Source organism: Chionomys nivalis, chromosome 4, assembly GCF_950005125.1.
Source record: "Chionomys nivalis chromosome 4, mChiNiv1.1, whole genome shotgun sequence".
In the NCBI taxonomy this organism is placed as follows: Eukaryota; Metazoa; Chordata; class Mammalia; order Rodentia; family Cricetidae; genus Chionomys; species Chionomys nivalis.
Genome location: NC_080089.1, coordinates 105,225,729 through 105,251,230, shown reverse-complemented (window position 1 = coordinate 105,251,230; position 25,502 = coordinate 105,225,729). Strand labels below are relative to the sequence as shown.

At 46.3% G+C, this 25,502-nt stretch overlaps 2 protein-coding genes across 5 annotated transcripts in view; both read right to left on the bottom strand.

Annotated features, from left to right (window-relative positions):
• The window catches only part of Qrich1 (glutamine rich 1), a 41,229-nt gene extending 28,721 nt beyond the window's left edge, over nt 1–12,508 (bottom strand). Inside the window, exons 1-2 of one of the 4 annotated variants that reach the window (XM_057766497.1) lie at nt 12,368–12,508; nt 10,828–10,951 (exon numbers count right to left, since the gene is read on the bottom strand). The gene's annotated coding sequence lies outside the window, so the exon portion shown is untranslated. Of the gene's footprint in view, nt 1–10,827; nt 10,952–11,677; nt 12,013–12,367 lie in introns of those variants that run through there. The other 3 variants (XM_057766494.1, XM_057766496.1, XM_057766495.1) reach the window with 3 other exon arrangements.
• Nucleotides 12,509–13,625: 1,117 nt separating this feature from the next.
• Nucleotides 13,626–20,869, bottom strand: Qars1 (glutaminyl-tRNA synthetase 1). Its single transcript, XM_057766498.1, has 24 exons — nt 20,746–20,869; nt 20,407–20,554; nt 19,965–20,074; nt 19,746–19,821; nt 19,461–19,525; nt 18,847–18,900; nt 18,647–18,707; nt 18,246–18,317; nt 18,044–18,129; nt 17,850–17,936; nt 16,992–17,091; nt 16,797–16,875; nt 16,608–16,716; nt 16,379–16,509; nt 16,191–16,283; nt 15,766–15,903; nt 15,593–15,680; nt 15,370–15,513; nt 15,163–15,267; nt 14,754–14,846; nt 14,514–14,641; nt 14,353–14,419; nt 14,154–14,279; nt 13,626–13,764 (listed from the first exon to the last, which is right to left on the bottom strand). The coding sequence occupies exons 1-24, from the start codon at nt 20,860–20,862 to the stop codon at nt 13,714–13,716; spliced, it is 2,328 nt and encodes a 775-aa protein (XP_057622481.1). The 5' UTR covers nt 20,863–20,869; the 3' UTR covers nt 13,626–13,713.
• Between the last annotated feature and the right edge of the window lie 4,633 nt (nt 20,870–25,502).

The window sequence follows — 25,502 nt, the reverse complement described above, 5'->3', positions numbered from 1 at the left end:
CTGTGTAGCTTTGGCTGTCCTGGAACTCACTCTGTAGACCAGGCTGGCCTCGGACTCAGAGATCCACCTGCCCCTGCCTCCAGAATGCTGGGATTATTAAAGTCATGCGCCACCAACACCCGGCAGGATTTCTTTTTTGAAGATAGGAGCTCACTATGAACCTTTGGCTAACCTGCAATTGCTATGTTAAGCAGGCTGGTAAGCCCACAGAAATGTATCTGCATCTGCCTTGAAAGTTCTATGTCCGGCTCTGTGGAGGTATTTTAATGTTTACATTTCTCATTGGTCTTATCATTAGGAGTATGTGTACAAGATAATGTACGGGCACACATGACATGTGTATGAAATCAAAGACAAATAAGTTCACAGTAAGTGCCACTCCAATGCTGTGACCTATAGTAGAATTATTTATGTATGCCATCTATCAAGACCTCAGAGACAGGGGCATGCTGCTTATCTCCCACTAGTAACACCAGAGATCACTGGTGGCGCACACCTGTAATCCCAGCACTCAGGAGGTAGAAGCAGGCGTTCTTTAAGTTTGAGGCCAGCATGGTCTACACAGTGAGCTTCATGGCAGCTAGAACTGTCACACAGAGAAAACAAAACAAACAAACAAAAAAGCACATAAAAGAAACACCAAAAATCTGCTGGATTTAGGGGTGCACTCCTTCTTCACCTATACACATGTAATCCCAGTACATAGCAGGCTGAGGCAAGAGTATCCCAAGCCAGAGGCCAGAAGGAACTACATGCTAAGAGCAAAGGAAAGAAAAAAGGAAAGACTAACAATCTCATTTTGCCATATACTGCTCACATTCTTTGGCAGCTTGACTAAAAACATTTAAAAATAAGGGTCTAGAGCCCTATTACTTAATTTCATATTGCACCTTGACATCAACTCTGTTAACTCTAGGCAAACCAGTTAACTTCAGTTTTCTTCTATTGAACAGGAATAAAATAGCACTTACCTCAGAGTCAACATGAAAGAGAGAATATGTGTGTGTGTAAGGCTTGGAAAAATACTTGAGAAACAGGCAGCACTGGGGAGGCAGAGGCAGGACTAATTTTATTAAAATAACTTTAAGTGGGGCTGGTGAGATGGCTCAGTGGTTAAGAGCACCTTCTTGCAGAGGACCAGGGTTCAATTCCCAGTATCCACACAACATCTCACAAGCACCTGTAACTCCAATTCAAAGGAATCTGACAACCTCTTCTGGCCTCTATGGTAGCAGGAATGCATGTGGTACGCGGAAGCAAAACACCCTATCCACATAAAATAAAACAGATAAATCTAAAATAAATTAGAAGGAACTGAAATAGTAACTTAAATATTTAAGTCACTACTACTAAAATTCAAGAAATCGATTTTGCACATTTTTTCATCAAGTATCTAAGACAAAAATGACCTGGGGCCAGGAAGGGCCTGTAATTCAAGCACTGAGGAGGCCAAATCAGGAGGATCATGAGTTTAAGGCCAGTTTGAGCTACATCATTCGACCTTGTCTCAAAAAAAAAAAAAAAAAAAAAAAAGTTGGTAGAGTGCTTGCCTACCTATTGCCTACCTAGCACACACAAAGCCCCAGGTTTAGTCCCTAACACTACAAAAAAAAAGGGGGGGGGCATTAAGTTTCAGGTCTGTAACTTCAGCATTCAGAAGAGGGAGTCCAGAGAACCAGAAGTTCAAGGTCATCTATCTGCAAGATGGCAAAAGCAACTGAAGACTTTCAAAACAAAGGGGCCATCAAGGGCTCGAGAGTAAAGACACTTTCATTCAAGACCTGTGACCTAAGTTTAACCCTTACAACATATATTATGGAAGAAAGGAACCAACTCCCATAACTGCCCTCTGACCTCCATACATGTGTCCTGGCACACACAAACACACATGCGATGAATGAATGTGTGTTAAAGTTTAAAAAACAAGCCAACAAGAACAAAAAGCACGATGATCTATGAACACTAAATTGACTGTCAACACAGCTTCTGCAGTATCCTTTTAGGTAGACCCATCTCCCCATCCCCCCCAAAAAAGGACTCTCAGTTGATCTCAAATGTCTGGAAAAGTGATTTATTCCCCTGAGCCATAGGCAAGAAACACTAGTCTCACTACTAAGATGCTCCACCTATGCTGCAGACTCAGGCTTGTGGGCAATCATCAACTTCCTTTCACCTGACTCTGAAAGTACTGGCAGACAAAACTGTCCTACTTCTCTCTACACAGTCCACATATGGCAGGTGCTTACATACTTCGTACATTTATAATTCAAGGTCTAGCAAAAGAATTAAGAGTCTTCTGCGGCTAGAGAGAAGGCTGAGTAACAATTGCTGCTCTTCCAGAGGATGCAGGTTCAAATCCCAGTACTCAATTCAAGAGGCTTGGGCTGGAGAGATGGCTCAGTGGTTAAGAGCACTGGCTGCTCTTCCAGAGGTCCTGACTTCAATTCCCAGCAACCACATGGTGGCTCAAAACCATCTGCAATAAGATCTGGCGCCCTCTTCTGGTGTGCGAGCATACATGGAGGCAGAATGTTGTACACATAATAAATAAATCTTTAAAAAAAAAAAAAGTTTACAACAGCCTGTAACTCCAGCTTCAGGGGATTCAGTGCTATCTTCTGACTAATCAACACTGGCAGAAACATACACATGAATAAAATAAAAATATTCTTTCTAATTTTTTTCCCCTTTTTCTCTCCTTTTTTGTTTTTGTTTTTCGAGACAGGGTTCTCTGTGTAGCTCTAAAGCCTGTCCTGGAACTTACTCTGTAGACTAGGCTGGCCTCCAACTCACAGTGATCTGCCTGCCTCTGCCTCCCAAGTGCTGGGATCAAAGGCATGGGCCACTATAGCTCAGTAAGATAATCTTATATTCCTGGTTGGCTCGGAATTTGCTATGTGAACCAGGCTGGCACTGAAATCAGAGATACTCTAGCATCTGCCTCCCTTTTACATGAGATTAAAATGCGTACCACTATGCCCAGCTTTATTAGATTCAAAGTAGGTTTTCAGTGAGTGACCCAAAATTACTGACTCACTCTACAGACACAGAATGTATCAATCCTCCAAATTCCTTAAGGAAATGGCTCTCATAATAAAGACGAAATAGCAAGGCTGACATGTTGGTAAAGTGCTTGCTTGTTCAATCTCAAAAACTTCCTAAATTAGATATAGTGGTACATTAGGGAGATGTAATACAGGAAGAACAAGGTCATCCTCAGCTACAAAATATTTGGGATACAGAAAACCTTGACTCAAAAATACTCAGTATCTCATAGTGGCATTGCACGTCTTTAAACCCAGCACTCAGAAGGCAGAAACGGCAGATCTCTGTGAGTTCCAGGGCAACATATAGAAACACTGTCTTGAAAAACCAACCAACCTTCTGAGGCTGAAGAGATGGTTCAGAAGTAAAGAACACTGGCTGCTCTTCCAGAGGTCCTGAGTTCAATGCCCAGCAACCACATGGTGGCTCACAACCATCTAAAATGTGTTCTGGTGCCCTCTTCTGGCATGCAGTGCAGGCAGAACACTACAGGCAAAATAAATTAATCTTAAAAATAAAAACCAACCAACAAAACAAACCCCTCAACATCTCAATATTATAAATTTCCTAACATGCAGGACTCTTATCTATTACAAACACCCTCCTGCTCTAAAGGAGACTAAAGTGAGATTACATGAGAACATATTCACATGTTGTCCACAATGCTGGTACATATTTCAGTTTTTCCAACTCCATTACAAAGGGGATATTGTTTAAAATAGTATATTTGGATCCCCAATTATGCAGGGCAAGGAAAATAGCTTAGTAGATAAAGACACTTGCCACCATGCCTCAAACGCCTGAGTTTAAGTCTTCAACTCTTAGGACCTATACAAGGGTAGGAGGAGAGACCCAACTCCTACAAGTTGTCCTGTTACCTCAACATGCAAGCAAGCTATGGTGCACTAATTCCTGTACGTAACTATATGAGACACATACACACAAAGTTCAGATAGCTAAAAGGAAGCTGCCTGTAAATTTTAGAACTGAGTTGACAGGCATGAGAACAGTTTCAAGTTTCAGGTCAGCCCAGTCTATATAGTGAGTTCCAGCCCACTTTGCGCTATGGGGCATACAAGATCCTATCTCAAAAACACAGGTGGGGGCTGGAGAGATGGCTCAGTGGTTAAGAGCATTGCCTGCTCTTCCAAAGGTCCTGAGTTCAATTCCCAGCAACCACATGGTGGCTCACAACCATCTGTAATGAGGTCTGGTGCCCTCTTCTGGACTGCAGTCATATACATAGACAGAATATTGTATGCATAATAAATAAATATTTAAAAACAAACAAACAAACAAACACAGGTGGGTGCTGGAGAGATGGTCCAGAGGTTAACGGCACTGGCCACTCTTCCAAAGAGCCTGAGTTCAATTTCTAGCAACCACATGGTAGTTTACAACAATCTGCAATGATATCTGGTGTCTGGTACCCGCTTCTAGCATGCAAGCATACATTCAGGCAGAACAATGTATAAATTATAAATGAATAAATCTTAAAAAAAAAAACTGAACAGGTACTGGGAAAATGGTTCAATCAGCAAATACAAACATGAATACCTGAGTTCAATCCCTAGTTGAGCACTGTAGCATGAGACTGTAATCTAAGCACTGGGGAGGCAGAGACAGGGAGATCCCTCAGGCTTGCAAAACAAACCAACTGGTTCAATGGTTCTCAATCTTCCTAATGTTGCAACTTTTAATACAGTTCCTCATGTTGTGGTGAACTCCAACCATAAAATTATTTTCATTGGTACTTTATAACTGTAATTTTGCTAGTATTATGAACCATAATATAATATAAATGTCTGTGTTTTCTGATGGTTTTGGGGTCATTTGACATCCACCCCAAGGAGTCAAGTTAAATAGGTCACCTCTATAATACAGGAGGCCATGTCATAAACTAAGGAGTGACTAAAAGGTCCTAACGCTAAAACTCTGGCCTCCCACAAATACATGAACCAGGACACACACGCATGAGTATGTACACACACGCCAAAACCAACAACGAAAAAGTAAATAGAAGGCTGAGGAAATGGCTCAATTGTTAAAAAAATTGCCCACAATAGCCTAGCCATGAGTTCCAGGTTCAATGAGAGCTCCTATTCCAAAAAGTAAGGTGGAGAGCGAAGAAGGCCACAATATACCAACCTCTGGCCTCCACACACACAGGCACACACAGGAACACACACAGACAAATAGAAGCCAGGCACTATTAGTAGTACACATATCTAACCCAAGCACATAGATATCTGCTATGAGTTCAAAGCCAGAAAGACCTTGTGCAAAGGAACAAAAACAATAAAAAGGAGTCCTAGAACATAAACTTTTGGTCTGAAACAGGGATTACAGGTGTTTGCTACCACTCCCTGGTTGTTCACTGATTCTTTACAAATTTTAAGCATTTACAACCTAAGATTTGAGTCATCTGAATAACTCCTCACCTTCTCAATTTGCTGGAAATCAAACCTGGTCTTCTAAAAGAATAACCAATGCTCTTCAATGCTGAATCCACAGTAAAACTCTACAGTGGTCTAAGCTTAGAATCAGCTAACACCATGTGGTACGTCAAGTATAAGTCAAAGCACATTTGAGAGTAAGCTCAACTTGAAACTCCCTACAGGTCTATAAAATCAGCGAACTAGCAGGGCAAGGTGGTGTACATCTTTAATACCAACACTCAGAAGACAGAGGCACGAGGATCTGAGTTTGAGGTCAGCCTGGTCTCCAGAGCAAGTTCCAGTACAGCCAGAGCTACAGAGAAACCACCTCGAAAAAAATATACAAAAACAAAACAGGGCTAGAGAGAAGGCTCAGTGGTTAAGAGCACTACCTGCTCTCCCAGAGATCCTGAGCTGTGTTATTATTTTTAAAGTGGGGCTGGGAGTCAAACACAAGGCCTTACACATACTAAGGAAGTACTCTACCACTGATAGAGCTTTAGCTCCTAAGAGTACTTTAAAACAATACTATGAGCCAGGTTTAGTTGTGCCCACATTGAATCTCAACATTCAGGAGGTAGAGGCAAGTGAATCTCTGTGAGTTCCAGGACAGCCAGGGCTACACAGAGAAACCCTGTCTAATAAAACAAAAGACTGTTTCCAGTGGGACTCCACTGCTCCATCTATATAACCAAAAATCTCTTTTCTGAGACAGATTTCTCTGTGTAACAGCCCTGACTGTCTAGGAATTGGCTCCATAGATCAGACAGACTGCCTCTGTCTCCCTAGTGCTGGGATTAAAGGCATGCACCACCACTGCCTGGCTCTACAACCATGTTAACCTAGACTACATAAATTACAAGCAAGCCTGGAATACACCAGCCTGGCTTAAAAACAACAACAAAAAAAAACCCAAAACAACAACATTTAAGTTTTTTTTTTTAACTTTAATTAAAGTAAGAATAAAGCATGTCAAAAATGAAATAAGGGGCATGTTTGTTGCCCCAATTAGATGTGTAAATACAAAACAAAAAGATAGTTAATACAATTTTACTTGTATGGCCCAATATTGTTTAGTTCTACATTAGGAGAAAAAGTCAAAAATATCAGAACACTAACAATTAGCTGATAAATCTAAGTTCCTTTCTGTGTACTGCTCTATTTTACAAGTTGCATAACAAGATACTTACCAACGCAACAGTAAGACAAAAACAATTCCTTTTATGAGTAGTATGGTTTTTCCCTAAGAACCTTCAACTCTTACAAACAAAAATCATTGAATACCAAAAGTTTACATAATAATGAAGGATGTTAAAATCTTCAAGATGCTGCTCACAAAGACACAAAGACTAAGCTTCCATAATAAACTACGCCATTTGAAAGATAAGACTCATAATTAGCTGCACGCCAAAGAGCAGGTGAAAAGCAGGAAGGAAATTATAAGACTTCTAAAAAACATGAAGCTGTGGGAACATATTGAGTACCTCCAATATCTGCACATCAGGACAGAGTAACAATGGAAAAAGAGAAAACACAGTAGATAGGTAGAACCTGTAAACAGCTACCATCAACAGATCCAAGGCACTTATTTTCTCTATGCTACTTATCTGCCTCACTCTACTTGGTTTAGTAAAGCTATTATCAACATAATACCTGACAGAAATTTAACATACAAGCTACCATTTTATTACTAGAACACAACTGTACTCATGGAAAAGATTTCTCAAAAACATTTCCAATGGTGCTGTGGCTAATTTTTTCCCGTTTAGGTATTAAGAGATGATTCTAGGCAGGCAGTGGTCATGGTGCATGCCTTTGATCCCAGCATTCGGGAGGTAGAGGCACGCAGATCTCTGTGAGTTCAACATCAGTCTGGTCTACAAAGTGAGTTCCAGGACAACCAGGACTATTAAACAGAGAAACCCTGTCTCGCATAAGAGAGAGAGAGAGAGAGAGAGAGAGAGAGAGAGAGAGAGAGAGAGAGAGAGAGAGAGAGAGAGAGAGAGAGAGAGAGAGAGAGAGATGATTCTGGTACTCATCACACTCACCCCTTCTTGAGTCACTTATTTCTGCCTAGGAGTCCTAAGGCTCGTTTGCTTGTTTGACTGGTCAAGTACAGAAATAGGCGGAATGGGGTGAGTGGGGAGACTGACTGCAACAATCAAGATAACTCATTACCTTTGGATTAGCCATAGTTTTTTGAGGTTTTGTATTTCTATGAGAAGACAACCCAAGTTCCCTCAGTCTTGCCTCTTTTTTGAGACCCAAACCTCTCTCAAATACCTACTCTAAGAATGTAGACTAAAAGAATGGTTCTCATAGCTTAATCTGATTTAAAAACTGCATTTTCATATGTTAAAAGAAGACTAATTTTAAGAAGTTAGCCATATTTGATCTAAATAAGGTAAGCAGTTACTGTCAAAGAAGCAGAATGGAAAACCTACTTCTTTTTTTGTTTTTTGGGGGTTTTTGGTTTTTTTTCGAGAAACGGTTTCTCTGTAACTTTGGAGCCTGTCCTGGAACTAGCTCTTGTAGACCAGGCTGGCCTCAAACTCACAGAGATCCACCTGCCTCTGCCTCCTGAGTGCTGGAATTAAAGGTGTGCGCCCCGGCTTCCTACTTCTATTCTTATATATACTAACCCACTATAAAGTTTGTTTGTCAAAGAAATTATTGCCTGGGGCCACTCATTCATCCCAAGCCTTTTCTTAGAAATCCCAGATTTGCCAGGCTGTGGTGGCGCACACCTTTGATCCCAGCATACGCTGGGGGGGTGGGGGGCGGCAGAGGGTGGCTCTGCCGGATCTCTGTGAGTTCAAGGCCAGCCTTGTCAACAAGAGCTAGCTCCAGGACTGATTCCAAAGCTAGAGAGAAACACTGTCTCGAAAAAAATAAATAAATAAAATAAAGAAATTAAAAAAAAAAATCAACACATAGTCAACTGAGAATTTAAAATCCATATTTTTAAAGGATTATATATATATATATATGTTTATTTATTATGCATACAATATTCTGTCTGTGTGTATGTCTGCAGGCCAGAAGAGGGCACCAGACCTCATTACAGATGGTTGTGAGCCACCATGTGGTTGCCGGGAATTGAACTCAGGACCTTTGGAAGAGCAGGCAATGCTCTTAACCACTGAGCCATCTCTCCAGCCCCCTAAAATCCATATTTTTTATCAAATACTGATAGGCTGTAAATTGACTAGTAAAGTTGAAAATAGTAGCACTGATATCTATAAACTAGAAGCAATTTAAATGTTTACTAGCATGGGATATAAAATTATGGAATATCAACAGAACAATATAGAAACGAACACCAAGCAGAAGACAGTAATAAAGTAAGCTTGGGAGGCAGAGATGAGACAGGTGGATCTCCGTGAGTTCAGAGCCAGCCTGGTCTACATGGTAAACATTGCAGAACAGCCAAAGGTGCATAGTGAGATCCTGTCTCGAAAACAACAATAATCATCATAAAGCAAGACTGCCTGTGTACGTACGGATTGAAAAAAAAACTATGTTTATGGATACAGAGATGGTAAATATAAAGACAAAAGACAAGATTATCAAGCTGAAGAAATGGTTTAGCAGTAGTCAAGCACACTGGCTGCTCTTCCAGAGGCCCTGGGTTTGATTCCTGGCACCCCAATAGCAGCTCACAATTGTCTCTAACTCCAGGCCCAGGGGATCAAACACCCTACCCTAGTCTGGTTCTGAGGGTACTGCATACACACAGTGCATGACATATATGCAGACAAAACACCCATACACATTAAAAAATAAAGTTATCTCCAAGAACTGAGATGCTATGAGGAAGAACAGATCAGGGATGACGGCATTCTATTTCTTAGATGTAGTTACACTAATCTGATCTGTAAACAGTGCCTACATATTCCACAACCTTAAGGGAGGGTGCTGTAGTGTGCTTGTCTAGCATGTACAAAGCCCATGGTTTGATCTCCCATCCACACAAAATGAGTTTGGTAGCAGCATATTTATAATCTCAGCACCTGGTAAGCAGAGGCAAGAGGATCAGAAGTTCAAGATCATGTTCCACAGCAACAAGCCAACCCAAAATTCCTAAAACCCATCTCAAAGAGAAAAAGATCAGCCTTCTAAGTGGGTCCAAAGAACCATTCCTTTCCCCCTTTGAAGAAAGCAAAAATGTACATCTTTTTCTTCATGCAGCCAAGTCAGTTTAATACAACAAATTACAACTCAGAGCTGGAGAAGTCGCTTAGTGGTGAAGTGCATGCTTCTTAGCATGTGCAAAACTCTAGGATCAATCCTCTGCACCAAGTAACAAAAACAAACAAAAACCTGCTAAAAACAGAAATCATAATCAAATATTAGAGGGGAAAATACTGAAGCTCAGAGGACTTACACCTGGAACTAAATGCAGGCGAGCAAAGAAAAGGTGTTCGTGTAACACCTCATTCTGAGGCCAACTCAGAAACAGATATTCACAAATAAAGCAGAGGAGTGAGAAGCATGGCACATCAAGCACAAACCACTACTGACTAAGCATGCAAGCTTACAGGAAAATATCCTTGATTCTGTGACTGTTATAAAAGAGGACAGCCACACCCAAAGTCCCTAAAGGGGCTTTGATTTATGTTGTTTTTGTTTTTTCAAGCAACTCAAATTCACAGTAAAATTCAACAACTTTTTGAGTTTTAGTTTGGAGACACAACATCAACACTAGCTTTTGCAAGGAGATATGGAACTGTTTAAGTTCTTGGAGAAGTATAAAAGCTTATCCCAGAGAACTAAAAGTTATCAGGTAAATATTTTAATATTTATTTATTATGTATTCTCAGTATTCTGTCTGTGTGTATGTCTACAGCCAGAAGAGGGCACCAGATCTCATTACAGATGGTTATGAGCCACCATGTAGTTGCTGGGAATTGAACTCAGGACCTTTGGAAGAGCAGGCAATGCTCTTAACCGCTGAGCCATCTCTCCAGCCCGTTATCAGGTAAATATTAGTTCATGGAAACATTGTTTGAAAAAAATGTATATAATCCAGAATAAGCAAGCTTAAAAGGTATAAAAAGTTTATAACTACATCCTCAAAAAAACCTTTTTTTTCCTTTTCTTTTCAACCATTCATGTTCTTAGTTGATGCTTTGCAATGTAATCCTGCATGTTCAGTTGACTTAGATTTTAAGGGACCACTGTCCAAGGAACAGTTTCCCACATCTGCAGTTTTCTAGTAGCTTGCGGTTTCTAGCAGACAACACCGAGAATGAATGACAGGATTTGTAGTTTCAGTATCATCAAGGGGGTGGGGGTAACGGACTGCACACATACTTCCAGCATATGAATGATTTTAACTCACCAGTCACCATGTTGCATGTATGTCTGCTGCTTGTCCTGAGTTCTTAAGACTTCTAACATTCTGAAGAAGATAGAACAAAGAAGTTCCTTCCATCCTCAGCCTCTTTTTAAGTTTTAACTTTGTTCTTAAAAAAATAGTTTATTAAAAAGAAACATTACTACCAAATTTGATTACTTTTAGCTTGCTTTTCTTCAAGCTTTGTGGATCAAACTGTATAATAAACTAGCAGATGTTTTGTGTTAGAAAAAAGAGATGCATATTTTTCCATATTTCTCTTTCACAAACCTAGATTTCCTTGACACCAGATCACGGTGCTGGGACAAAAAAAACAAACAAAAAACAAAACAAAACAAAAAAAACAAAACTGGGAAGGACTTAAGTCACTTGATTTCTGTAGTGACAGGGGAAGATTTTAGAAATTTCTGCTGGATACTTTAGAAAATACAAAGAAAAAAAGCAAATCACTGATCAAATTTATCAACATTAAGAACCGGCCCTTATTCGGAACAGAAAAGCAAGCCCCTCCCACCCATGCGGGGGCGTGAGGGGGAGCTGCATTTAAGGATTTAAAGCGGAATTTTAAAGCTTGGAGAGTTTGGTACCACACACATTAGAGGATCTCTTTCCCGAGCGCACAGAGGTGACGTGTATCAACTGCGCTTATGGACGAATTGATTTCTCATAGAAGAAAAAGCAGGCACCAACGAAGGGCCTTGCAGTGTTAAATTAACCTTCTCTCCTCGTCACAAAGCACCAGTACAAGGTGAAAAAACCCAAGGGGACCCAATGCCCTCTCTGGCCAATAGGACTCCGTTTCCGAAGCAGGGTAGCACCCTCCCCAAGCACCCACCCAGTACGTGGGCCTCCCTTAAATGACAGCATTCTTCAGTTAGTACGAGCAATCTTGTCTGCCTCGCAGAGGAATGGAGCCGCAAGCCAGACAGCAAAGCCGCTAGGTTTCTCTGAGGACCTCGGCCACCGCTGCCCCGGACGTCACCAGAGCAGGAAGGGCCCAACCCTCCACGTTCCCCACGCAGCGAGTCGCTCGTCCGCCAGGCTGCCGGCCCTCCGCTCGGAGGGGGCGTCCTGCGCGCACTCGGGACGGCGAGACCAACCAACAGCAGGGCGCGCGCCGCACAACCGGGGGGTCGCGGAGAGGCGCGCGCCCCGGAAGCCGCTCTAGCCCACGGGCCACAGCTGAGAGCCAACGGGGACGCGCACGTCGAGCGGCAATGCGCAACGGGAGGACCGCACAGCGCGCGCGTTACCGCGCGCAAAAAAAAAAAAACAGGCTCGTACGCGCGCGCGCCCCGAGGCGCGCGCCCCTGCGCCGCGCCCACCCGGAGCCCGGGCCCACCCCTCCCCCACCGGCGGGGCGGAGGCGCGCGAGCCAAGGGCCGGTCTCCGTTCCCCCGCCGGCCCGAGGTCGCTGGGGCCCAGCGGCGGCGGCCCGCCCGCCCCCGCCCGCCGTTGTGTGGTGTGGGCCTCCTGCCCCAGTGCCACAGCCTGGCTGCGTTCCCGCCACCACCAGAGCCCTCACCCGGCGACGCCACCGCCGCCGCTGCCTCCGCTCTACCCGCCGGCCCCGCTACACCGCCCGGGGCCTCGGTTCTGCCGTCGCTGCTCCAAGACCGACAGGATTTTCTCCTCACAGCTCCCTGGGCGCCATCTTACATTCAACCCTCACAACCAATGGGAGCTGAGTACACCTCTCGCGAGAATGGAAGCAGCGGATCCCGCGAGAGCTGCCGGTCAGACTTAAAGGGAACGCTTCTGAGTGAGAGTGAGGTCGGTGGGACTGAGAGTGGGTCCCTGGTTGTTGAAAGGAGCGCCACGCCCATGGACGCCCCTCCATGAGGGGAGGAGCTTAGGCCTGGGGTTCGATACCCCGGGGTTATTTTGCTCCCGCCCGGGGTCTGGAAGCGTGCTTCTTGGACCCACCTACCGCGTCCCGCTTGCGCCTCCCCTAGCCTGCTCAACTCCTCGCGAGGCGTGGCCCGGCCTATCTCGGCATCGTGGTTAAGGTGGCCCCACAAACCCCTAAACTGGGCTCAGCTTTAACAGTTGTATCGCCCCCGGGAAATGCTCGGAGCTGCGGGTACTCTAGAGAAAACAGCTTGGGAACGCTCACCGTCAGCGGCCATCTGAGATCAGTTTACCAGAGTCAGGTCCACCTTAAAGCGGGCCTTGGGTAGCCCAGTGTTTGTATACAGGGAAAATGTGGAAGGCGTTAAAGCTGCAGGCACTCACCTACAGCCTCCCCAACAACTGACAGCAGCCCAGAGAGCAATCAGCCTCTGGGTGAGTCTTTCTGCCTTCTGCATTTGTTCCTGTCCTGGCAAACTCTCGAGTCTTCAAACTCCTCCGAGGTCCTTTTCTGAGATGGGATCCAACCTAAACTGCAGCTGGATCAGGAGCCTCAGCTTGTAGAGGCATCCAGGGAGGCTTCTGGGGTTTCTAAGCTTGAAAGGCCGCTTTATCTCACTCTATTTGCGCAGGAGACAGGGTTTTTTTCTGAATGATCATTCTGTTGATCTGCCTGGCTCCAGACAAACCTAAAGCCCTCCCTCCAGCTGATAACTGGAGCAGCATCTCCGGGGCCCTCAGGTTTCTCATACAAAGTGCAGACCGAATCCCCGCCATGCACCTGCCTTTGAGAACTAGCGGTTCTGGCACTCCCTCCGCCCTGGGGAAGCCCGTTCTTCAGACTGCGAGTGTAAGCACCACCACCAGCAGTTCACACAGCATGTCTCCAGAGGCCTCAAATACTAGAAAGGCAAACAACACATGGACTCCAGAGATTTAGTTACTCTTTATTGAAATGGAGTATGGGGTGGTGAGGGCACCCCCAGCCCCCAGGATGAGGTAGGTCCACATGTTTTCAGTTCACACCTTTCCTGGATCTTCCTTCAGTGTGACAGTTCGGTTGAAGACAAGCTGAAAGGCAAGAAAAATGACCAACAGCCCAGAAGCAGGCCCCTTACTCTCCCTCCCCCAAGGAGGTGATGTCTCAAGGGACAGAACATCAATAACTCTGCAATATTGGATACGGGCTAAATAATAACTGTGCTGCTGCTGTGCCTTAGACTCATGAGGATTATGACAACCTCTAAGCATGCATGCTACTTTGAAGAGTAAAAAGTCAGGATCCCTATTAAATTTTGTGCTTGGACCTAACCCTCTAAATCAGTTTCCTCAAAAGTAACACATGAATACCCCTCCCTTAACCGGTGAAGGCTAAGAGAATTTAGGGAGTGTTTATTACAGTGAACAGCTGCCACCATCAGTACTGCAGTGGTAAAGGTACTGTGGGTAAAGGTAAGCACCTGTCCTTGTTGGCTATCTGGATCAACAGAGAAGTATCCGAGGCGCTCAAACTGGAACTTGTCAAGGGGCTTTGACAAAGCCACGGAGCAGTCCACTAACGCTCCTTCCACCACTTGTAGTGAGGCCTGCAGACAGAGAATTGAAGCAGCTGTACAGCCGGGAGGCCCACCACCCTCAGCTCCCACTCCATGAGCCTACCGGGTTCAGGTCACTTAGGAATCCACCAGGCACTTCAACAGGGTCTTCGGGGTTCTTGTGCTGGAATCTGTGGCCAGAGTGAAAATCAGGCCCAAGCTGGAGAGCCACAACATGCAAGTTCCCATCTTGTGACTGTCCCAATGCCAGTTATGTTCACTCACAGTCGCTCATAGAGGCGAATCTCACACAGCAAAGGCTGTGACACCCAGTGAATAAAGGCCTTGGGCTTCTCTCCAGAATCAGCTCTTCTACAGGTCACCTCCAAGTACTCCACACAGCCACTAGAGCCCTAGAAGTGAGGGAGATGCAATCAGATCAGGGTACCATCAGGAAGACTGCTGGCTACACACAAAGCTTGACCCTAGCAGGCAATATCCGCAGAGACTGCAGCTGCCTCTTACCTTGACAACATGCTGCAGTTCGATGACATAGCCAGTATGTCTCAGGCCCACAGGCTGGCCACAGGCCAGGCGCTTATAGCCTGGTTCTGACTCCTAGAGAAAAGAATCATGGAAGTTACAGGAGCTGTACAGGGCTTCTCCCAACCCCATGTTTATCAGGGATTGGTTCATGGTAAAGCAGGAAAGAGATGGACTTAGAGAAGGGATGAGGATACTACAAGACCCCCATTGCCGGGTGGTGGTGGCGCACGCCTTTAATCCCAGCACTCGGGAGGCAGAGGCAGGTGGATCTCTGTGAGTTCGAGACCAGCCTGGTCTACAAGAACTAGTTCCAGGACAGGCTCCAAAACCACAGAGAAACCCTGTCTCGAAAAAAAAAAAAAAAAAAAAAAAAAGACCCCCCATTTACCTCCTTAAAGTCAGTTCTCTCAATGAAGACAGTGGAAGCAAAAGGAACCTGGTGGAAGCCCTTGGTCTCATCAGCTGGGAAGTCTGGCACTTGGATGTCCAAGGGCTGTATCAGGAGATAGGTATCTCAGTCAGGCCAGATACTAGGATCCCCATGCCCAGGCATTTATGAACCCGTGTACTCGCGCACACACTGAGATAGGCCCACCTTGGGAGCAGGAAAGTTAGTGATGACAACTTTTAGTGGCTCTAACACAGCCATGGCTCGTGGAGCTGTATCATTTAGTACATCACGCACGCAGGCTTCCAGAAGATGTGGTTCCATTGTGGTCTGTGCCACTGTAACTCCCACCTGTCAGGAAAACAGTCATAGCTACAGCCACAAAGCCACACTTAGCCTGTTTCTACCCGCTCAATCCACTGGATTATACCCGAGCACAGAAGTTGTTGATGGCCTCAGGTGGAAAACCCCGTCGTCGTAGGGCTGTAAGTGTGAAGAGCCGTGGGTCGTCCCAGTCCCTGTGAATACGATGATAGTCAGAAGACCTTAAAACAGCACAAGCCACTGGTACTACACCTCTGGTGAACCCAGATCCATACCTACCGAACGGCACCAGCTGCTACAAGCTGGAGAATCTTCCGCTTTGAGACAACAGCATAGTGCAAGTTGAGACGGCCATATTCCCACTGAACAGGGCAATAGACATCCAGCGCATTACATAACCAAAAGTAGGAAGACCGTCTAGGATGGAAGGATAAGGTTAGACCTGGCCACCTGTGGGGCCAGGGAGAGACCAGAGAAAAGGCACTAGAAGCCATTGAGAGGGCTCAGCAGGTAAAGGTACTTAATGCCAAGTCTGAAAAATCGAGTTGTCTCCCTGGGACCTACTTAGTGCAGAGAGAAGGCTGACTCTGACAATTGTCCTTTGATCTCTGTGGCACCCGCACACCCACTTGCATGCATTTACACACTCCAAACAAAAAAGGAATCCCCTTTCCCTACCCATCCCATAAGCTCAGCCTCCTCACCGAGCCTGGAATTCCTTGGTACACAATGAGTGGGTGATGTGCTCAATGGAGTCACAAAGACAGTGTGTATAGTCGTAGGTGGGATAGATGCACCTGTGGGACATAGACAACAGATCCCACTAACCCGTCCCCTCTGCCCTACCCCACTGGCTCTTCCCTAATCCACCCATCCCCATGCCAATATGTACCATTTGTCCCCTGTCCGATGGTGTGGTGTATACTTGACTCGGTAGGCCACAGGGTCCATCTTGCCATCCTCCATCACCAGCTTCATTCGAAGTGTGGCCTCGCCCTCTGCGAACTTGCCCTTGCGCATTGCCTGAGGAGAACAAGAGCTCAGACTACCTCTACACACAGAAACATCTCATCCTTAGCACACTGGCCTTGCCAAACCAAGCTGTCCTTCCGGGATGCCACCTCAAAGAGCAGCAGCGATTCCTCAACAGGCCGCTCCCTCCATGGTGAAGGCAAAGAGTTGTGGCCTTTGAGCTCCTCCACTCTCTGGTGACACACATAAGCTTGACCCCTGTGAAAAGGGATATGAATGTGCAGGTGGTCCATGACCTGGTCAGTTTACCTGGTTCAACATGATGGGCCTGGCCTCACCTGCGGATGAGTTCCACAGCCCAGGCATACAGCTGGTCAAAATAGTCAGAGGCATATGTCACTTTGTAAGGTGTGTAACCTGAGGCAGTAGAGGCATAATATGAAGAGCCAGCAAGAAACACTAACTGGCAAAGCCATGACCCACAAAGAGGTCCACTCACCACCAGCCCTGCCCAGGCCTCACCCAATCCATACCCAGCCAGGTCACCATGTCATAAATTGCAGTGAAGAATTTTGCTTCTTCTTTCTCAGGGTTGGTATCGTCAAAGCGCAGAAAACAGATACCATTGTTGGCCTAGAAGAGTTGGAGCACCTGTGACGTCCCACATACCCAGACACTCTCAGAGCGCAAGCTTATCAGACGTTAACTACCCCAGCGAGACAGCAGCAGCCAGAAGCAGCTGCTACACACGCCTTAGGACCTGAGTTTGATCTGAAAAACTATGGTGGAAAGAACCGACTCAGTTTTTCTCTGACATCCACATATGTGCAACAGCATGAGTGTACATGAGTGCATGTACGAGTGCAGGTGTGTGCACACACACACAACTCGTTTTTATGAGACAGTTTCTCTGTGTAGCCCTGACTATTCTGGAACTCACTCTGTAGACTAGGCTGGCCTCACACCTGCCTCTGCCTCCTGAGTGCTGGGATTAAAGGTGTGCACCACCACCTCTTAGCCAGAAGAATATTTGTTTTAATTAATGTCTTCTTTTGATGACTAGCACTAAAAAATTTAAAAGTTAAATAAAAGAAATTCAAGAAATTCTCTCACATTCACAGGGTATAGTGATACATGCCAGCACTTGAGAGGCAGAGGCAGGCAATCTCTGATTTCAAAGTCAGCCAGAGCTATATAGGAAAGCCCTACCTAAAGAATCATTTTAGTTTTTCCCCAATGAACCCAGCAATTTCTGAGGATACCTGTTACATGTGTTTTCCCTCTATGGTCTCTGTCATCAGGTACAAAAGGCAAGAAAGAAATCTTTCTGGAATCCAGTCAGGGATAGCCAGTGAACATATTACTTTCCAGGGACATAGACACATACTTACCTTAGCATAACCAAAGTTGAAATTGATGGCTTTGGCATGTCCGATATGCAGGATTCCATTGGGCTCTGGGGGGAACCGGGTACGTACCTGAGCGAAGGGATTGGGACACTATCGGGAATAGAGCTTAGATGCCCATTCCTAGGGAGTCCATGGTGATAGGTGAGATGAGGGACTCAAGCCACAACCCTACACACCTGTCCCCCTGTGATCTCTAGGTGCTGCTGCAGCAGATCCATAGTGTGTGGAGTGGTCACATAGCCTGGAGTCTTGTAGTTTTCACCTGCCAGGATCAGAACAAATCTGACGGCCAGGCTGTTAGCCAAGGAGGCTGAGTCTACAGGCCTGGCTATAATGCTAATCACGAGTCGACTCCAGAGTTTCAAGGTATCCCCTTACCTGGTTTATGAAACTTAAGGGCCTCCCCCCGAAGCTGCTCCATTAGAGACAGGGTCTGGCCAGGAACCTCACCTGCAGGGAAGAAATCAAGAACCTTGCCTACTAGAGATAACAACCATGCCCAACTCAGGAAAATATCTATGGCTGCGATCAACGTCCTGAAACCAGATCTGAACAGGGTCCTCTTCTCCAGTCCCCAGAGACAAGAGCTACAGAGCCAAACTCCTCAGGTCCTAATGCTAGCCTGGGACAAAGGAAATAAAGAAAACTCCAGGAATCCCCGTCTTGAGAAAAAAGAGATGGCTAAGTAAGACAAGGCCTGAGAGGCCCTGCTGTACGGTCCTTCAGAGAGAATGTCTAGAAGGCAGAAACGGGTTTGACAGGAGCCTCAGGCTTCTCACCGTTCTCCACCGCGTCCTTTGCTGTCTTCCGGTCTGATACTTCCAGCCGAGCCTTTGCCACCTAAGAGAACCATAGCATTGCATCAGACTCTCTGGACAAGCCCTGCTGAGGAAATGGGTTCCGACACCCCCTTCTCCAGCGCTAGGTGTCACTCTATCTCTGCTTCATCACAGGCATTCTGAAGGGCGCCCAGCCTCACCTTGGGCTTCTTCTCCAGATCAGCTTCCATCTTGGGACCCAGAAGGTGGAGAACCTGAGCAGATACCAGAATCAAGCATAGACAGAAGTGGCCTCTCTCAAGAGCCTCCTGAAGGAGCCCTTCCTGCCTCTCTGCCAGCACAAGAGCCCATTTAGCCTATCCCATCTTATCTCCTCATGGGTTTCTTTTGTTCTTATTTGAAATAGGGTCTCACTATGTAGACCAGGCTATCCTCGAACTCAGAAAATGCCTGCCTCTGCCCATGAAGCTTCCTCATGTGAATGCCTTTTCCTTCTTGAGGACTTATCCTGGGCCCAGGTAACCAACATTGCCATTTACAGAGAAACAATGTGGGCCCAGCATCAAGATAAACAGTCTACCTCAGCTGGTCATCATTGTGATTCTTTGCCAGCGTTTCAAGATGAAGGCCACATCACCAACTTGTGGGAAGAGGAAACTGAGCTTCACAGAAAGTGATTCCTCCTAACTCAGAGGCCCAAGTCAGGTACTACCCCCTCCACACTGGCTCCATGATCTCTGTCAAATTAAGAACAGGGTCTCCTTCCCCCTTATCCCTCGGTGGGGTTCAAGCATCAGCTTAGGGAGGTACCCACCTGCATATCCACTTCGTGCTTGATCATTTTGCCATCTGCCCATTTGAGTGCAGCCCGAGCCTCTCCTAAGAGTATGGGCACAAGAAGCTGCAGGGAGGCAAAAGGGGGTACTCTTTCCCCCTCTCCTCAAGGAAGTCCTAGCTGACACAGGAATCAGAACCTTGGCCCAGACACTTACAGTGAGTACCTTGCTCATATTCCCTCCTCCCTCTCATATATGCCCAAAACAGAAGGCACAACCAGATGGTCAACCTGTACGTAAGTGCAGCTCCCGATCCTACTCACCCATCAACAGCCCCATGTTGAAACGGTACCGTTCCACCAGGAGCTGGGAACGATGCCTGTTTATGGTGGCCTCCACCTACAGAAAGCCAAACCATATGGTTCAGGAATGCCTCTCCAGAAACAGCCTGGAGACCTGCACTCCTGCCCGAGGTCTGCGTGGAGAAGCTACAGCACTCATTCCAGGGCATAACTAGGAGCATCCGGAGCCTGAGGACTTACGGCTTCTTCAATCTGTTCTGGTGTCACCACCACACCCACACCACATTCCCGCTCGAAGTCCTCGGGATCAATGGGATCCAGGGGATGACTCCGCACATACTCAAGCGCAGCTGAAAAGGGAAAGTCAATTGGACAGCTCAGCTCCAAGAAGGGGATGGATAGGCCCCTGATGTCATGAAACTTCAACTGTTTTGGCTACTTGGATGCCTAAGAGGTTAAGCCCTGGCATCATTGGAAAGGAACCCTGAGGCCACAGCGAAGAGAAACGTGTTCTGAAGCAGGTCTCTCATTGTGATAATCCTCCTAGTCATACCAGAGGTCTCCCCCTCCATGCTCCAGTGTCTGTCCACAACCTGATGTTCAGAAAGCAACTGGGGATCTTGACCGGAAAAGCAAAGGGGGGGACTGAAGGTGGGATTGGTAAGACAGGCAGGGGTCTCACCGCTCAGCTGGAGCTCAGTGTGGATCTTCTTATTGGTTATATAGCTCACAAGGAAAGAAAGACGCCGGGTATCCCTGAGTCGGGAGGCCAAGCCATACAGCAGAGTTCCGGTAGCCTTGTCAATGGCAGAGCCCAGAGTCCGCTGCGCCTGCAGTCAGGGGAATCAGGGGGAGAGACCCATGCCCAGAGGGTTAGGATGGAACCACTTTGCTGTGAAGCTCAGTTTCCTCTCCCCACAGGCAACAGCGGGAAACCCGGAGCAAATCAAGATCTGGACTCAGCCTCACGTTACTTTGGAGCACAGGAGGCAGCTGAGGCCATGGGGAAAAGGACTCGCACCTGGGTCGCCGCCTCCCGCAGCTGAATGCTCAGAGCCGCGTTCTTGAGGGTCTCGCGCGCCTTGGTTTCGCTCAGGCCGAGGCCGGTGAACAGCGTCAGGGAATCCGGAGCAGCCATAGCAGAGACACCGGAAACTAAAAGAAACTTTAGGCCGCCTCTGCACAGCGACCTTCGCTCACTGACCAATCAGAATAAGAAGCCTGGGAGAGACCCAATGGTTGGCCTTCCTGAGGAAAGGGGCGGGGCCCGGCAGAGAGTCAACGCCGTTTTAGAGCCCGCAAGTGCCCCAACAGGCTTTTCCGGCCAGTTGGTTTCCGCCTCCCTGGCCCTAAGGCCGCTGGCAGGGTGGAGTCCAAGCGGTTTAGAAAATTTGCTTCGGGTGTGGAGAGTGAAAGTATTTATAAACAAAGCAGACTCAGCTTTGGCCTCTTCTCCCTCAGCCCTATAAATTCAACCCTATCTTGTTGGAGAGCAAAAGTGAGTTCCAGTCTCGCGTTTTTCAACGTCACAGCTTTTGAGTTGTCATGGAAACAGATGATAAAATGAATTCCCTTAACTTTCCGGTCCAGATCACTGTAGAAAATGTGTAAAATGGCCTATTTGGGACCACATTAACCTGGCATTTTAAATACCTACTGGGGAGCCGGGCGGTGGTGGCGCACGCCTTTAATCCCAGCACTTGGGAGGCAGAGGCAGGCGGATCTCTGTGAGTTCGAGACCAGCCTGGTCTACAAGAGCTAGTTCCAGGACAGGCTCCAAAACCACAGAGAAACCCTGTCTCGAAAAACCAAAAAAAAAAAAAAAAAGGTTAAATACCTACTGGGACACGGCAAGAAAAGGGAAGAGAAAGAAAGGCCAGACGCGACTTCATAGGAAGTTCTGTGATTTCTTTAAAATCTCATGCCAACAAGATCAACATGCCACAGGCAGCACTGATTGAATCAAGTGGGTTACTAGGTGCCTAGGGATAATAAGAGGAGCTGGGGAGTGGGATACATTGTTGCTGGGAGAGGCTGCATACATCTTTAATCCCAGAGGCAGAGGCAGGAGGACTGCATGTGAGTTCAAGGCCAGCCAGGGCTACATAGTAAAACTGTCTCAAAAAATAAGAAAGCAAAAAAGAATACAGTGTTTACATATATGGAATTATCAAGGAATGAATAAATAAAAGATATTTGGGGAGCTGGATATTCTTAACTGTACCAGCAGTTAAAAAGAGCATTGGTGGGGCTGAAGAGATGGCTCAGAAGACCAGAAGTTCTGAGTTCAATTCCCAGCAACCACATGGTGACTCACAGCCATCTCTAATGAGATCTGGTGCCCTCTTCTGGCCTGCAGGCTTACATGCAGGAGAAACATTGTATACATAATAAATAAATCTTTTTAAAAATTCATAGTACAAAAAAGAAGAAAAAAGAGCATTGGCTGCTCTTCCCAAAGTCCTGAGTTCATTTCCCAGAACCCACATAGCTGTTCAAGTATCTGTGTCTCCAGTTGCAGGGGATCTAATGCCTTCTTCTGTGTTCCACAGGCACCAGGCACACAAGTGATGGCCAGATAAACAGAGGCAAAATACCCAAATACATAAAATAAAATTTTAAGTGAAAAAATAACATTAAAAAAGAAGATTCCATATTTTTTTTTGTCTTTTTCTTTTGTTTTTTGTTTTTCAAGACAGGGTTTCTCTGTAGCTTTGGAGCCTGTCCTGGAACTAGCTCTTGTAGACCAGGCTGGTCTAGAACTCACAGAGATTCGCCTGCCTCTGCCTCCCAAGTGCTGGGATTAATAAGGAAGAAAGGAAGGAAGGAAGGAAGGAAGGAAGGAAGGAAGGAAGGAAGGAAGGAAGGAAGGAAGGAAGGAAGGAAGGAAGATCTTGCGCCAGGTCCAGTACAGTGGTCTGTACCTATAATCCAAGCTTCCCTGGAAACTGAGGCCAGCCTGGGCAACAAAGGGTTGTTTTTTAAACTAAACTAAGATTTAAAGTCTAGTGCCATACTTACCTGTTTTAGAGCAGGCAAGTATCACACACAGAGGCAAACAAACCACAACCCACAAGCAAATCCCTCCACAGGACTTTGGATACAGGGACAGCGAGAAACAGAGCTGGGCTAATCCTGGCTGTGGTTGGAGTGCTTGCAATTCTCCAGTCTGCTACCTTCCAAGACTTGCTAAGTTAAAACACACAAGTTCTTCATGTAAAAAGCGAGAAAGCCAGCAGCTGTGTAGAATGGTAAAGAAACTCCCAAATTCAGAACTGGATGTTCTTCTGGTCTCAAAGGACTGGGCAGGAGTCTGACAAGGCTGTAACCATAGCCTGTGACCTGCTGTGTGCTGACATCCCACCAACGAGCCAAATTTCATGTCTGAGTTTACATATGAGTCCCACATAATGATCACCTTGCCAGGTTCTCTCCAGAGCCACACGTTAAACCACTATCCAGATCCAATCCTGTATCCTGAGCCTCCACTTACCTAAGAGTTTATTCATGGGCAAGGCCAAGTTTGGGAGTTGTTTAAATGATGCAGGACAGCTGTATCATAGGCAGGGACCAGCACTGTGACATCTGCAGCTGCAGAAACCCAGCCAACACGCCCCAAGGGTGCTGCCCACAATGAGCAGAGTCATACAGATCACCTTACCAGGTATGGTGGTATATGCCAGTTATCCTAGCATTTAAGAGACTGAGGCAGAATTGCCATGAGATTGAGGCCAGCCTTAACTGCATAGCAAGACCCTGTCTCAAAACAAAAGACAACCTGCCACTGCCAATGTTTCCCTCAATACCTGACGCCACCCCAAGAATTATCATAATACCTCAGTCACCACCATCACTAAGTCCTGCAAGTCTGGCAATGGCCTCCTTAATAGGGTTAAGACCTGCATCCTCCTTTACCTAGTCTCCTCATGACACCCTGTGGGTTCAATAGCTCAGCAGAACAGCATGAGATAGTAACTCCACCAGTGCCGTGTCACAGTGACAGATGACAATAGGATGTTTAATCAGACCCCAGGAACCATAACTTACAGTTATATTGCCCTAGCCTCTATGGTACCCTTCCTACAGGAGTACATCCTCCAAGAAAAATGACCAAATAGAAAAGCTAGGTAGCAGCCAGCAAAAGCCATCATAGCATAGGGGCAGCGAGGTGCATAAACAAGTCTAGTGGCATAAACTAAGAGTATACAGGCCACAGAATGGCAGTGTCATGGGCTCAAAGTAAGTGCTGCACATACTAAAGACTCAACATATTCCTGTTATTCAGCCCATCCCTACCAACATCCTCCAGCCATCCTAGCTGACAGCACCAACACCCAGGTTAGCATTTCCATTTCTAAAAGGTCACTCATCCAGTCAGCTCTACAAAGCCAAACCACCACATGACCTTTTAAACATGGACCCCACTGGATAAAGCCCATTGCAATCATGTGGTTAGGATTCTCCAATAGCTGCTGCCCCTAATTCCCAACTCTGAAAGGAGGACTAAGGAGGACTAGTAAGATCTGCATACTGAGCTTCATGTAATTGGATTGTGGGTTTCAAGATGCTGCTGGCTCCATTTTGTCTTTTGTCTTTCTACTTCTGGCTTCTCTAGGTGTTGATTGCATGAGGGGTTGGGTGTGGGTTGTGGGAATGCATGTGCCCAAAGAGGACAGAGAGGGTCAGACTCCCTGAAGCTGGAGTTTTAGGCAGTTGCATAATATGTGGGTGTTGGGAATCAAACTCAGTTCCTCAGAAAGTCTGGAAAGCAAGCACTTAACCACTGAGCCATCTCTCCAGCCCTGCTCTTAAATATCCACTTCCTACCTTTGCTTCCCACCATCCTCTAAAGAGGCCCATTCTACTCAAGTAATTAGAGGTTGCAGAGGGACAGTATGATCCAGACAGAAGCAAGGTTTCTCGTGTTTGTACAGGAGTTGGAATTTAGTTCAGTGATAGAGCACTTGACTACACAAATTCCTGGTACTGGAAGAAAGTGTACAAGGGTGCAGAGACCCTGAAGCTAGGTATGACCTATGGGTGAGTAACCTTGGGCAATCGCCAGAAGCCATGGTCTGAGAGCCTAGAGCCCCTCCAGAGTAGGAAGTTTAGTGAGATTGTCTCTGGTCCTCTGCTTATCCTCTTTTCAGAGCAGGGGCTTCATCTTTTCTCTCAAGGGATACAGGTGTTTTTAAACTTCGTAGGCTTGAGAAGAAAGGAGGGGCAGCTCCCTCAGGGGCTCTCCTTCCCTCCAGTCTCTAACATGCTGTTTGTTAACCCCAGGCTGCTCCAGGGTTTGCACTTTCATTGTTTTTCAAGACAGGGTTTCTCTGTGCAACAGTCCTGTCTGTCCTGTAGACCAGGCTGGCTGGCCTGAACTCAGATTTCCGCCTGCCTCTGCCTCCTAAGTGCTAGGATTTAAAGGTGTGCGCCACCACTGCCAGACAGGGTTTGCACCTTTAACCCATGTTACAGTTTCATGGGTACTACTCTTTTTGGATGCCCTAAAATCTCAATGCCAATTACAGTCACTTCAACATGGGAGCCAGAACCAATGGGTTGCTGGGTAGCAGGCAGCCTCCAGGGAGCTGATACCATGGGTGGTGGTGGCGTGGTGGTGGTGGTGGTGCCTCAAGACTGATGGTTAATAACATGAACTAGACACAATCTAGAATCACCTAGGAGACCTACCCAACACGTGGGCAGCACCATTCATCCCCTAGGCTAGGGTCTGAATAAAAAGGAAAAAAGTGAGCTGAGCTGCCATCACTCCCTCTT

Coding starts and splice junctions, on each gene's coding strand:
- Qars1 (XM_057766498.1), bottom strand. CDS start 20,862: ATGGCTGCTCCGGATTCCCTGACGCTGTTCACCGGCCTCGGCCTGAGC. Junction 18,901..19,460: donor AGCACGAAGTGGATATGCAG/GTGGGTACCTCC, acceptor GTATCTGCTCAG/GTTCTCCACCTTCTGGGTCC. Junction 16,510..16,607: donor AATCGCTGCTGCTCTTTGAG/GTGGCATCCCGG, acceptor TGTTCTCCTCAG/GCAATGCGCAAGGGCAAGTT.